Below are 14,649 nucleotides of genomic sequence, written 5' to 3' on the forward strand. Positions count from 1 at the left end.
CTTTCTGCTTATCCTTCATACCAGCGCCAATGGGTTTGAACTGATTGTAATTCTAACATAACAGAGCTTTATAATGCATTCTCTTCTTTTGTAATGTCCAGGAACATAATCAGAAAAACACTGAGCCTCACACAATGTCAATTTAATCATGCTGAAAGATCAAAAATCAGTAAAATATTTTTCACTTGTTTCCTTTTTCTTAAATTCACAGCAGGTGTGTTCATTTTCCAGTTTAGAATAGTTATGGAAAATTCTGGCATGAACCAACATGCCCTGATCTTACCCAAATGACATAATAGCTTCTCAACTAGTGCACAGATCTGGGTTTGATTTTAATATGAGTTATGAGTTACTGAATTCTGAAGCCAGAGCATTATTGCAGACCCTGGCTGCTCATAGATCGAGTCAAAAGACACAGTGAGAGATCAGGATGGGAAAAATGCAAGAATGATAAAACGATAGGATCAGAACATTTTTTGTTAAATGTCATAATCGTTAAGGTATAGGGGATCCTGGGCTTTATAAATATAGATAATAGAATATAAAAGCAAGGAAGTCATGACAAACCTTCATAAAACACCGGTTCGGAGTGTTGTGTCTAATTCTGGAAACCACACTTTAGGAAGGGAGTGAAGGCTTTAGAGTGGGTGCAGAAAAGATTTATGAGAATGTTTCAAGAGGTGAGTTACATAGATAGATTAGAACAGCTGGGGCTGTTCTCATGGAGGAGGTGGTTTGTTAGAAGTGTTCAAAACGAAGAAGGATCTGGACAGAATAGGCAGAGACAAACTGTTCCTACTGGTGGAAAGTTGAAGAATCTTTTGATGTAGTGAGTGGTCAGGATCTGAAATGCACTGAGTGTGTGCAGGACACAGATTTAAATGTGGCTCTCAATAGGGAATTAGATAATTATCTGAAAAGAAAAAAAACTGCAGGGCTACACAGAAAAGGCAGGGAAGTGGCTCTAGGTGAGTTGTTCCTGTAGAGAGCATAGGCATGATGGGCTGAATGGCCTCCTTCTGTGCTGTAACCATTCTATGATTCTATGCGGCTTGGTGTGAATATTTTTTAGTAATACTCCTGTGAATCACTTTGTGATGTTTCATTTGTTAACGACACCATATAATGCAAGTTGTTGCATTGCCGTTTAGATGCACAATAATTGCTGATGGGGATAATGAGAAATTAGAAATAAGGTGAAATGCTGAATCTTTGTTGAGGTATACAGTAAAAAATATTGTAGAGCAGTGTTTCTCTAAACCTGAACATTAGAGAATAGATATGCAAAAAAAAAAACACAGACAATGATAGCCTTTGACCTGTAAGAACCTTATTTCTGTGCTTGATTTAAAATCTCACATGTGGTTGGAGACATATTTACTGCACTGTACAATGCCATTGATTTGATGTGAGCAAGTTCAGTCATGCTGCTGCGAAGCCTGAGGCGTCGCAGCAGTGGCTCATAGAATTGGAGAAGAAATTTAAACGTACCACTAAATCAAATTCCAGAAATCTACAGGCACAGACCCACTATTCCCCGGGGCTAATGACAATTGTCAATAAGAATGCACGGTCCCAATTTCAAAGCTGCTCATCATAGGGGGAAATCAGAAAGTTCTAAATGTCTTCTGATAGGCTCAGAATCAACTATAGGCACGCTGGTGGAGACTTTCATCCTCATCATCTGGGCAGTTATCTGGTCCATTATTTCTTATGGAATAAAAATTGGGTGGCTTCTATAAAGGATGGGTGACTCACTCTACTGGACTACTGTCCAGATGAAAACCTACTTTACTGTACAAAGTAGAGACACCACCCTTGCTTGTGGCCCAGTGACAGCTGAAGCTCTTGTGTCTGCGTGAACACTAGGTGAAATTAAAAATAACTATAACAGGAGTGGCTATTAAGACAGTTAAACAAATTTCAGTCCATACTCAATTCAGTACTGAAGTCCATGTTGTGCTGGACCCAGTTGTTTTCTAGTGACAATTTCAAGTGCTATAACATTCGAAAACGTCCACAGGAACATGCGAGTTGACTGCAATAATAACAATGTGTAGGCTGCTATTTGTGAATTGTTATCAATCACTTAAAGTGCAAGTATTTAAAATTATGTAATCTTATGTGCTGGCAGATAACAAGGATAAAACTTCAACTTTGGTGTTGGAGTCTGCCTTGTAAATTCCTCTAAAGGTTAACAGAAAAAGCTGCCAGGCTGGACTACTGGTTAACGTTAAAAGCAAAAAACTGCGGATGCTGGAAATCCAAAACAAAAACAAAAATACCTGGAAAAACTCAGCAGGTCTGACAGCATCTGCGGAGAGGAACACAGTTAACGTTTCGAGTCCGTATCACTTCAGCAGAACGAAGGAAAAAAAAAATTTTTTTTTTTTTCCCTTAGTTGTGTCGAAGAGTCATATGGACTCGAAACGTTAAATGTGTTCCTCTCCTCAGATGCTGTCAGACCTGCTGAGTTTTTTCTAGGTATTTTTTGTTTTTCCACTGGTTAATGAACCTGGGAAGATTATGACACTTAAAAAAGTCAAATCAGTAGGGAAGAAAGCTTGTGAAACTAGTTAATTTCCAAATTGTAGATTGAACTTACTGTTCAGCGATTATATACCCATCTAATATTGGGATACATTGCACTCCTGCCACACGTACACTGTTAGCAATGTCCAGGAAATCCAGGCCCAGGTTGACTCCATGAATGGTTACCCGTGTCCCCCCTTCCTGTGGACCAGACACTGGAGTTACCTGAAAAAGGCAAATAAATAAATTCAGAGTAATCAATACAACTGTTATTTATTCATTCTGTCAACATCTTAAAAGCATTTGAACAGGATGCCTGATGTGTTCGTGTTCAATGTAATTTAAAAAAGAGATACTAAGATAAGCACACAGAAATGCAATGGGAAGAAAAAATGCCTACAGGTATTTGCTGAGGGTGCACTTACAGACTAGTTTTATTGGAAAGCTTTACTGAAGAATCAAACAGTCCTGACAGTGCTGTGATAAATAGCGCGTAGATAACCTATTGTGCTTTAATTTGCTGCAAAGCCAGCATTCCGCTTATCCGCATTGTAGAACTAACAGTTGCCAAGCAACAATAACACACGCGCGTACAAAATTACAACAGAGATACCAGGGATCAGTGAATTAAAAATGCTGACAGTTAGTCCTCAGGATTACATAGAGCATTTCAGTAATTGGAAAGCTAAAAAAAACAAATGCTTTTGTTGTGGGGAAGGTGGTGAGGGGGTTAGGAAACAAGCTTTCTTCCAATATCAAAACAAAAGCAGCTTTTTAATAGAAACCTCCGTTTATTCAGATGGTGTCATTAAGCATTATGAATAAGGGACACAGGTAATAGAGAGTTATATAAGTTTAATTAAGTTTGTGGGAGAGCTGAAAAAGTTTTCAAAATGGGAATGCATTTGTTTGCCTCAAATTGTACGGGCCACCCAGTTTGCTAAATTTGTTTAGAGACAACCCAGTGGTCATCTTGACTTGTTTTATTCAACACTAATTGTACACAAGAAATATTTTGACTACAAGCACATGGAGGGAACAGAAACTTCCTGTTGCAAACTATCCCTGTGCATTGCTGGTTGGTAAAAGAGAAAGCTCGGATGGTAAATTTCTATTGAAAATTACAAAATCTCGTTTACCCAAAGAACAGCCACGTCATACAGAGCAGTTTGCTTGATAAGTGTCCAAGCCACTGGACTCAATATTCTCCCCCTCCATCACCAGTGCATTTTGGCAGTTCAATGCTCAGCCTAGAGAGTGCAGAAGTATTCTTGCCGGCACCATCCAAATTCAGTGAATGACTAAAAACACAGGCTTCAAGTAAAATTGCATGGTGCAATATTCATGTTAGCATATTTGTCTGCCATTCTTGTAGGAATCGAGTTTTTTGACTCTTTCATAGGATGTGGGTGTGGCTGGCTAAGCCAACATTTGTTGCCCGTTCCTGATTGCCCGTGAGAAGGTGGTGGTGAGCTGCCTTCTTGAACCGCTGCAGTCCATGTGGCGCAGGCACAACCATAGTGCTGTTGCGAAGGGAATTTCAGGATTTTGACCCAGTGAAGGACGGTAATATATTTCCAAGTCAGGATGGTGAGTGGCTTGGGGGGGCATTTGCAGGTGGTGGTGGTCCCACGCATCTGCTGCCCTTGTCCTTCTGGGTGGCAGAGGTCAGGGATTTGGAAGGTGCTGTCAAAGGAGCTTTGGTGAGTTACTGCAGTGCATCTTGTAAATGGTACACACTGCTGCCACTGTGAGTCGGTGGTGGAGGGAGTGAACATTTAAGGTGGTGCATGGGGCGCCAATCAAGTGGGCTGCTTTGGCTTGGATGGTGTCAAGCATCTTGAGTGTTGTTGGAGCTGCACTCATCCAAGCAAGTGGAGAGCATTCCATCATACTCCTGACTTGTGCCTTGTAGATGGTGGACAGGTTTTGGGGAATCAGGAGGCGAGTTACTCTCCACAGAATTCCCAGCCTCTGACCTGCTCTTGCAGCCACAGTATTTATATGGCTAGTCCAGTTCAGTTTCTAGTCAATAGTAACCCCCAGGATGTTGATACCAGGGGTTCAGTGATGGTAATGCCATTAAATGTCAAGGGGAAATTATTAAGTTCACTCTTGTTGGAGATAGTCATTGCCTGATACTTGTGTGGCACAAATGTAACTTGCCACACATCAGCCAAAGCCTGAATGTTGAGCTAAATATGAGCTAACCTTTCATCAAAGTAACAGAACTTTCAAAATTTTGCACAGTGCAATTTCAATGCATGCGAATTTTATCTGTCAAACTATATTTGCTTTAAGAGTTGCCTCCTTTGGATAGTTCTTTATTATTTTTGTATTATTTTTTCTGCATTTAACTAGACTTAATTTCAGCAGTTATAATACATTGCAACCTTAACTTTGTGAATTGTGCATTTTTGACTTATTATTCTTCCAGGTACATTGTTCAGAATTGTCTAGTATCAAAATTCTGCGTTACCATCTGATTAGAGGTACATGATCTGATTTCTTACTAACGTGCTTCAAATTTTCAAAAATTAGATGGATCCTTTTATTGGTAAAGCTGTCCTCAGCAAAATCAGCCAGTGCCTTGAAAATAGAACCGCATATTTAACGGTGCACTGAAAAGAAGAAAGGCCAAAAGATCTGGGATTAGAAAATACCGAAATGTGTGAAAACACGCTCTGGGGAATGGGACAAATGGCACTTTCCCAGTGCACTGCTACATGCTGGAATTCACAAGAACTCAGCAGTCCATGGGTCACAACACTGGGGAGGTGATTTCGTTGGTAAGTAAGGCATTGAAATTTACTCAAGTTCTTTTTTTTAATTAGGATCATGCCCGACTTCTCCTTGAATCTTGAATTGTAATAATTTCTAGTAAGCCGTTTCTTTTCAGTCTCTTCCAAATCCATGGGCTGTCAGAAAACAACTCCATGGCCTGAATTTTCAGCTTGTCGGGCGAGCGCCATCGATCTGACCAGGGCAGATGTGAAATTCACTCCCGCCCATAGTTGCCACCGGAGCAATCGTGCAGCGGCTGGCCAATTAACAGCTGGCCAGCATGAAACTCGCACTGAGGCCCAGCGCTGCCGGGTGGTGGGAGTTTTAAAGCAGCTGCTTGAAGGCTTGCATCCGTGCAAAGGACTGTGGGAGAGAGGATTTTTGGCAACTTAAAAAAGTGACATTGAAAACTGAAGTCAGAAAGTGAGGAGGAAAGCATGCCCGGAACAGGGCAATGTTTTCCCAAGCTGGAAGCCATGGCAAGCAGAGTGGAAATGGCTGAAGCCAAACGGACCCCACTTCTCTGATGGCTGCCTGCGGGTTCTGATGAATGCGGTCAGTCATCATGGGAAATATCGTCGCCACGAGGCAGCAAGAGGAGGCCTCCACTCTTAACAAAAAAGGATTGGTCAGAGTTGGCATCTGTAGCCAGCAGGCAGGGGGTCACACAAAGGGCCCGGATGCAGTGTCTGAAGAGGGTCAATGACCTCCCTCGCTCTGCCAAGGTGAGTATTAAGGCCCCCAAGTAACCTTGAATTAATGTATATGTGTGTGGGCTTGTACTTGCTGGAGCTCTCAGATGTCAAGCCAAGAGCTTAAGTTGGCACATCTCCCTGTACCCTTAAAGACTGCATAGGACTAGACAGGATGGCAGGCGTATATGGCAGGGGGAAGTCCCGCAATGTGCTGGGCACCTAAAATCAGCAATATTGGGGAGAAGGATGGAATGTTTGCATTTACAGAGGGGGAACTCTTGAAAGCACTATTGCCTTTACAGGAGGAGAGGAGTCACAATGCCCAGGAGCGAAGACGATCTGGTGGAGAAGTACCGAACCTGACAGTGCTAACTCGGGCAGATTCTGGAGTTGGCGTGTGAGCATGGAGGGAGATATACTGATCACGGTGAGGCAGGCGTTTTGCAGGAGGGTAAGGGTCCCATAGACACAGAGGAGATTGGGGGAAGGTATGAGAACTGTAGGGCAATGGTTGAAAGACTGACAGGTGAAATCCAATAATTCCTTATGTTCGCCCATCCAGAAGTCGTTGTTTGGCCAGATTTCCAATTTCAGGAGCTAACAGAATGCATGTACTCTGAATTGTAAATGTTGATGGAGGCTTCCCTCAGATGGAACATCCTCCAGATCAGAGGAAGCTGTCCAGCCAGATGCAGTGTTACATCCTCTCTCTGGACCTTGCATCACCTCAGATACAGGCATTTTGGTGGGATTGAGCACTCTGGAGCAGATGGTAAAGCACACTGGGGAAGGCACATCACACTTACTTGAGGAGCGGCTGAAGGCAGAGAGTCCCCAGGGCTCTGGCAGTCAGAGGATTGCTGGAGACCAGGGCAATGCTGGAGCCCCAGGCAAATGATGAGCCTCTGGAGTCATCTATTAGACAGCAAATCTGGATGTCCAGCAGGATGCATGTGGAGATCTGGCAGAGATCCCTGAAGATCCATGTGCCATTGTCTTTGTAACAGGGGAGTCTATGCGGAGCATGAGGACTGCGTTGACCCACAGCTCTGAACACACAGCATCCTCCATAGAGAGAGTGGTGACTCTCATGGAGAGGCAGCTCCAGCAACACAATGAGGGTGTTCTGGGTTGTGTTCAGACCTGCAGGTCACTGCCAGTGTGAGAGATGGATGGGGCATCTACTGACTCTGCCAGCTGCCCATCCATTTATAGTGAGCAGGGAGGTTCAGGCAAACCTCATGTTGGCGGATGACTGCAGCTCCATGCATCTGGGGGCTCCTCTCAGGGTGCTCCTGATACTGGCAGCAGCTCCCCTGCCCCTTTGCCAGTGACCATTGCAGCTGAGGAGTCTGCGATGACTGAAGAGTGCCCAGCCATTGCGCTGGACTCTCTGGCGCAGTCGGGGCCATACAGGCCCCAGCTACCAGAGGACATCCACCCAAGTCATCAAGGCTGACAGGGCAGCAGAGTCAGCAGCCAGCCTTCAATGCAACAGCCTCATTGCTGGATCACCTTCGTGACCCTGCGACTGAGCAGGTTCTTCCTCAGAGTCCGCGCTCGATTCTTCCTCAGCGGCTCTGGAAGCGTGTAGCTTTCTTCACCCTCTATCTGCTCTCCCCTTGAGAGAGCCAGATTGTGAAGGGCACAGCACCCAAACAAAGAGGGACACGCGTTCTGGAGGATACTGCAGAGCTCCTCTGAGTGGTCCAGACATTGAAACCTCATTTTCAGGATGTCTAATGTCCTCTCAATGATGGCCCTAGTGGAGATATGGCTCCAGTTGTACCTCTCCTCCACGGGCATACTCGAATGCCTGATCGGTGTCATTAGCCACCCTTTGAGAGGGTATCCTTTGTCCCCCAGCAGCCAGCCATCCAAGCGGGCAGGGGATATGAACAGCCTTGGCACCTGGGAGAGACGTCAAATATAAGAATCATGGCAGCTCCCAGGATATCTGGCACAAACCTGTAGAATCTTGTGTTGGTGATCGCTGACAAGCTGGGCGTTCAGAGAGTGGAACCCCTTTCAATTTACAAAGGCCCCCGGCTCTCCAGCAGGTGCCTTGATATGTGCAATCAGGGCTCCTTGAATCCTTGGAAAGCCTGCAATAGCTGTGAATCCTCTGGATCACTCTGCCTGGCTGTCCTTGCCGTCTTGTAATGTGTAAAGGTTTACCCTTCAGAACAGTGCATCTGTCACAAGTTTTAAACAGCTGCACCCTGTGGATTGTGACACTCTGCAAAGATATCCCACAGATCCCTGGAATGAACCCGAGGCATAAAAATTAAGGGCAACCATGACCATTAGTGCCACTGGCATTGGGTGGCCACCTGCACAGGTTGAAGTTATATCAGGTCCTAACATGTCGCATGTTGGGGTTATTGTCTCCCTTGAGAGGCGAGCTTTCTTTGGCACTGGACCTCGGTCCTGTCAAGGTAGCTGTATCTCAGCTTGTAGACTCTTCCAGCAGGGTATTGGTGCCTTCTCCTTCCCTCCTTTCCTTTGCAATGCTTGCTGGCCTTTGACCCCTTCAGGTTGTGCTCTCGGTCTTGAGGGCAGACCCTATAATGCTGTCTGCAGCCAACTGGCTTCCTCTCCCTTCTTGCCCTCTCCTCCTCACCTGAGGAAGTGCCTCCAGCAGAATAAACAACGTCTATCGCAAACCTTCTGCTCGGCAGAATTTTGACGTGAATTATGATGAGGTCTGTCTGCAAAAAGCCTCTGCAACAATTTAAGCCTCCTAAACTAATGTCAATGAACAGGATGCTTCACTAATCAGTCATGCACAGGCTCACAACTCAATTTTAAACTCCTACCTCTTCACCCTTCTTTTCCTTCTGGCCCTTATATCCCCCCACCAGATCCAGAAAGTTGAAAAAATACAATTCCCGCTGCCTGGGCCTCTCAAAATTGGAGACGATTGGCTCTTTAATTGCCGTAATAGGCCCTTTAATTGATGGTGGGCACGCATCTGACATTCGCGCGTGCCCACCTAGTGTAATCTCGCGATGTGGCACGATGACATCGGGAACCCTCCTGATGTCATCGCACGCAACTGAACTCCGAGTTGGGACCCTCAGGCACCCACACGGGCCACAAAAAGTTCTGGCCCATATCTAACATGCGACAACCAAGATGTTCCAACGGGCATTATCTTAGGGCTTCCGTTAGCTTGTTTAAAGTGCAAGTTAATTACTGCATCATGATTTTTTATTACGTCAACCTTAAGAGCTCTAGATTATCCGAGCTCTTGACACTTTCAGACAAGCTTCCTTCATGAGAATGTTCAACAGCTGTAGAAAGGTTGCAGAACCATTAATGGAGCAATATTTTGCTTGAAATACTGGGCAAGGTTTTCCATCCATGACACCGGCTGGCATGGTCACAGGCCGTTGGGAAAATTTGGAGAGCCGCCAAAAGTCAATGGCTCTCCGAATTTTCCCGGCCCGCCCACGACGACATTGCCCAACGCTGTCGGGCTGGAAAATCCCAGCCATTATGCTGGCACATGGAGGAAAACAAAGTGAAGAAATAATCTTATTATTCGAGTGTAAAAGTTAACTGCTTTCACGTTTCAAAGATCTGATCAAGAAAGGTGTCTTTCTAGTTTCTTATGCAAGTGGACTCTCCTCCACTTCACATTTATGAGCAGGGCACAAGCCTCATCAACATCACATAAGTTTGACGCACAATATGCTTTAACAGCAGGATGTCTCACCGCCACCACCTTCCTTCACTCAAATCAGGGGTAGGGCTGCCAGAGCAAAATGTCCACCTAGAAATTGCATTGAGGCAAAAGAAATGGAAGCCAAAGGGCCCAACATGTTGCGTACCCACTCAATCCCTGCTTATCCTATTGGTCAGGGTGCCCTGTAGTCTCCTAGGGCACCTTCCGCGCAGTGCATCCCCCCCACCCACCCCAAAACAGACATTAGCTCCACTGCCCACGTAAGACCCCCTTCAGATACTGGATTGTGACTGATCTCAGCATTTGCCATATATGCTATGGGCAATTTACTCAGTTGATCAGCAGTCAAACCAATGACCTTAAAAGGGATCATTAAAGGCTGTTACTAAAGTAATTTGCAAAAACAAATGATATACTCGATCATGGGGCCAGAGGGAATGTTCCTTCTGGCTCCACCTGAAAACAGTGGGCCAATGCCAGCCATCCTCCTGACTCCTCCCTCTAAGGCTAATGGGAACTCCAGTATCGGTGTCTGCAATGACTAATTCTCATCATCTTAGTAACCAGTCCCTGCTCCTTTGGTCATCAATTCTGGTGTGACCCATGTCCAAAACATATTTTGCAACAATCCTGAAATATCAGTCATCTCTAGACACTGAAAAGTTCAGAATTGAAGGGGAGTAGGAATCCAAAATTTTAAAAACTTTCCAAAGTGGCAAAATCTAGCACACTTCTGTCCTAATTTCCTGGCTTTAAATGTAGAGATATTTTGTGGAAAAATGAATAGCTTCAACATTGTAGAGCCTGATATGCATTAAGTGCTGTTTGAATGTTCTCCAAGTTTCACATTTTAGCTACCAGGGTACTATGGTGATATTGCAAGCAAACACTTAATATGCTCCACACAACAGTGCAGACAGGAGTCCAGGTTCATTAGCAAACATGAAGTTTGGGTGCCTGCTCCAAAGAATGGGACTTGCACAAGATGGGCTTAGAATGATGGATTTTATACATTTCTTTCTAATTAAAAAAAACCAATGGATTTAACAGATTAATTTGCTATTCCAGTTTAAAGAAACCTTTCCCTATAACATTTCTGCTTAGGCCGTCATTCAGTACAATGACAATTTATCCAAGCAAATTATTAAAATGGCTCTTCAGGGTAACATCACCAGAACCAAATAGCCACTTTGAGCAGCTCCTTCAAATTTTTAAAATGATATGGATCCATTCACACAGAGAGATAAATTGCTTTGTGGTTATCAAGTACCCATTTTGGAAAAAGCTTCAGCAATTTTACTTCCACATACCACAAAAGCCTGCCTCCTGGTGTGAAAGAAGCAATAAAGTCAACATTTTTCTCAACCCTCTGCATCCATGGGGACACTTGACAAGGTTGTGATTAGAATCATTTTTCTTTGCTTGAAAGAGTCGTGAGGAACTTTCATAATAATGATGCCAAGCAGAAGGTACATGAAATATCACATGGTATAGGTAAGGTAAACCCTAATTATGATTTCCAAGTTAAGGAGTGGAAATACATTGTCTGATCCTCCCTGAAGGAGGATCAAATGAGGATTAAATCCACGACCACTGCCATCTAGAAGGACAAGGGCAGCAGTCACATGAGAACACCACCGCCTGGAAGTTCCCCTCCAAGCCACTCACCATCCTAACTTGAGAATATATCGCAGTTCCTTCACCGTCACTGGGTCAAAATCCTGGAACTCCCTCCCTAACAGCACTGTGGGTGTACCTACACCACATGGACAGCAGCAGTTCAAAAGGCAGCTCACCACCACCTTCTCAAGGGCAATTAGGGATGGACAATAGATATTGGCCTAGCCAGCGATGCCCGCATCCCAAGAATGAATAAAAATAAAGTCAGTCTGAGGTCAGGGCCACTCACCAACCAGCTTGGTCAAGATGAGGTGTGTGTTGGCTACAAAGTGTAGTGCAATCCACTATGTAGTAGAGAAGTGACAAGGTTAATTCTGATGCAACAGTTTCAGCAATTAGAACTTTACTGTCTTAACTTATTTTTTGAGGGAAGGGAAAAACAGAAGAGAAAGAAAACCAAAATGTCAATTTAGTGTAAAATTTTAGCATTGGAACTAAACTTTTGAAATCCTATGAATTCATTAAGATGAATAATACTGCTGATCAAATCCACAGAATTAAATATGTATATAATATATTTCAACAATTTCTCTTTATTCCGGGTAATATTTAAAGACCCCTCCCACCAGGTGAGTGAAAATTTTAGGAAGGTAAGGGATAAGATGAAGTTTGAGTCAGACCTGACGTGTATTTCTGCTTAGTAACTCAGGGCAGTATATCATTCTGACAGATTACTTTAATGAGCTGCAACGCTCAGTCAAATAAGCCAGAAGACTCTCCACAGGTTCATTTGTGCTTTTTAAAATATAACCCTCGGATGACATCGCTAATGGCTTAACGACACCAACGCTGAATTTATGCAGACTTCTTTGAGTAACGAGTAAATTACTACTGAACTCAGCAGGAATGTCAGCAGCTCGTCATACCACATACTGCCTCTCTCAGCTGTCAGCAAGTTTTCACTATATTTGTTATTGCTCAAGAAACAACAAAACTTGAATGTTAGCTGGCACCTACAGTTATTTGTTTCTGAGCAAATGTTCATAAGACATGTAAACCAATCGTTGCAAAAATACAGCAGCCTTACTTCCAATATCCATTAACCTGACTTTTCCCTTTGTAACTTAATTTTCATGGTTAAGTTACACCTATTTGTCCACCCACCTGAAGTGACACCATGGTCAACGAAGTAGACGGGCAGCCTCTGCAAATGCTCTCCCTGACTACCTGCTAGGAAGTACGAGTTAGTGCGTAAATTTGACGATACTGCCCAACCTTCCTTCCCCAACCCCACTGTCAGACTGGCGGCTTCCATTCCGCATCCTGCAGTTTGGCACAGCTGGGATTTGCAACAGAACGGGTTATTGAAGCTGCCTCGCGCTCTCCATGGTAAATGGCACCAGTTCTTTAAGCTTTGTGCCACTCTGCTGACGTTTCTACATCTTGAAGGGGGAAATCCTAAGCACTGTGAGTAAAATCTCACAGTGAGGCTTGTCTACTTTTTTCAGCATCCAGATGGGCAGAAGGGTGATTATTTTCCCTTCATGCCTCCAGCACAACCAGCCAGGCTTTTAGTACTGATGTAATTTTCCTGTTTGAGTGATTTTTTTTCCTGGAAGCGTTTGTCCACTGTTTATAAATAGCTCGGCTATTTTTCATGGAAAAGTTTAGGAACAGACCACAAGCAAAACCGTGGAGGAACAAGCAACTGAAGCCACACAACCTCCACACCCCTCATTCTTAGTGAATAAATAAGATGGAGGTTTAATTTAAAATATGTTTTTCTAGCTCTAGCTATCATTCTTAATAGTAAACATATTGCTCAGTGAGAAAAGTTAAAACCGTTGGCTTGTTCCTGATCTACAGCCGAAGGGTAGCACAGAGTAACCGAAGGTGGGGATTCTTTATTCCAAGTTCTGAAAACTGAATCAGGACTAGACAAGACATTGGCCTTTTATCACTTTGTTGCCACTGAGAAAAAAAAAGCCTCTTTCGAGCAAGGCAGGACACTCACCATGTGCTGCAGAATTCAAAGGACAATTGCAACAAAGAGATTTCACTTGTCATAGTGCAGAACCCCCTTAACTGAGCAGTCAGAATTTTCACTTTTTTTACTATTGTCAGTGTTCCAGTTAGGGGGTTAATCATCATGCGATCACTACCAGTGATTACTTTCATCTGCCAGAAGTGCAAATGCATTAAGACCAAGTATACAGATTAACTGCAGGCAGTGATGTCTTAACATACACTGGCAGAAAAAAATCCAGTGGGAAGCTATGGACTTTGCACTACTAAGGAAGGGATATTTCCTTCCGGTTATTAGTTCTTCCTGATGGCAAAAATATTTTCTATGTTCCAGTTCTTCACTGAATATCTTTGATATGCCACAGTATCGGTGCAGGCCTGATCTTTGGTAGATTTGAAGTATTTGTTCATGTAGAAATATTTGTTCTAACACAGGGATAGGCATGAATGTGACCAGGAAGGCCATAAAAGTGCAGTAAGTTTTACCTTTCATCAGAACTCAGGAAATAACTCATTCTGAGAGCTGCAGGCAATGCCTGTTGTGCTCTTTTCAATATAAAGATTCTTATTTTCTGAGTGACTGGTGCTTTCTTCATTGGAGATCATCACTGACAAGTGCATCTGTGTGGAACTCTCCTGGAACATTCTTTATGTTGAGTTCCTTATTCCAAATCTCTTTCAACATTATCATTTTATTAAAATTATTCTTGTAGACGTTAGGTAATGAAAAAAAAAAGTTTGTGCTGTGCAAAGCACAGGCAAATTCACAACTCAGTTAAAAGTCTGATTCGGCAAGGAAGTGACAGGAACGTTCCTTTTATCTGTCAGTACATCAGCTTCCCTTCCTGCATTTTGTCACAAAGGGAAGACGTGATCGGCAATATCCACATTTGCACTGCTGGAATAATATTACCACCTGTCAACTCAAGATTGAGTGTCTGAGAATATAGGGTAAAAACAGAAAACTACTGAAAAATCTTAAAATAAGCAAAAATGGATATGTGTTTGCAGTCTGCTGCCGAACACAGGAAGGGTTAGACAACTGAAGGATGATGTGCGAGACCAAGTCTCTCACCCTTCCAACCTAGGCTCAACGTGACACCGCCAAGCACATATATCACTGAGGGGGCTTTCAATTATCAATTTATTTTTCATTGTTTATAAACTCCAGGCTCTGATCTTACTGTGACATTTCGTCAAGGTTATTGTGAGCTCTTGCATTCCTCAAAATAAATAAAACTCAAGAAAATAAATAAACTGGAAGCATCACCCCAATCAGACCACACAAAGATAGTCAGTCAA

At 43.4% G+C, this 14,649-nt stretch overlaps 1 protein-coding gene across 2 annotated transcripts in view; it reads right to left on the bottom strand.

Annotated features, from left to right (window-relative positions):
* Positions 1 to 14,649, bottom strand: part of LOC144683516 (plexin-A2-like) — a 393,900-nt gene that overhangs the window by 114,225 nt on the left and 265,026 nt on the right. For both annotated transcript variants that reach the window (XM_078546585.1, XM_078546586.1), the window contains exon 13: positions 2,606 to 2,757. In XM_078546585.1, the coding sequence (XP_078402711.1) occupies positions 2,606 to 2,757 (152 nt within the window). The remainder of the gene's footprint in view (positions 1 to 2,605; positions 2,758 to 14,649) is intronic.

This window comes from Cetorhinus maximus, chromosome 8 (genome assembly GCF_964194155.1).
Source record: "Cetorhinus maximus chromosome 8, sCetMax3.hap1.1, whole genome shotgun sequence".
NCBI lineage: Eukaryota > Metazoa > Chordata > Chondrichthyes > Lamniformes > Cetorhinidae > Cetorhinus > Cetorhinus maximus.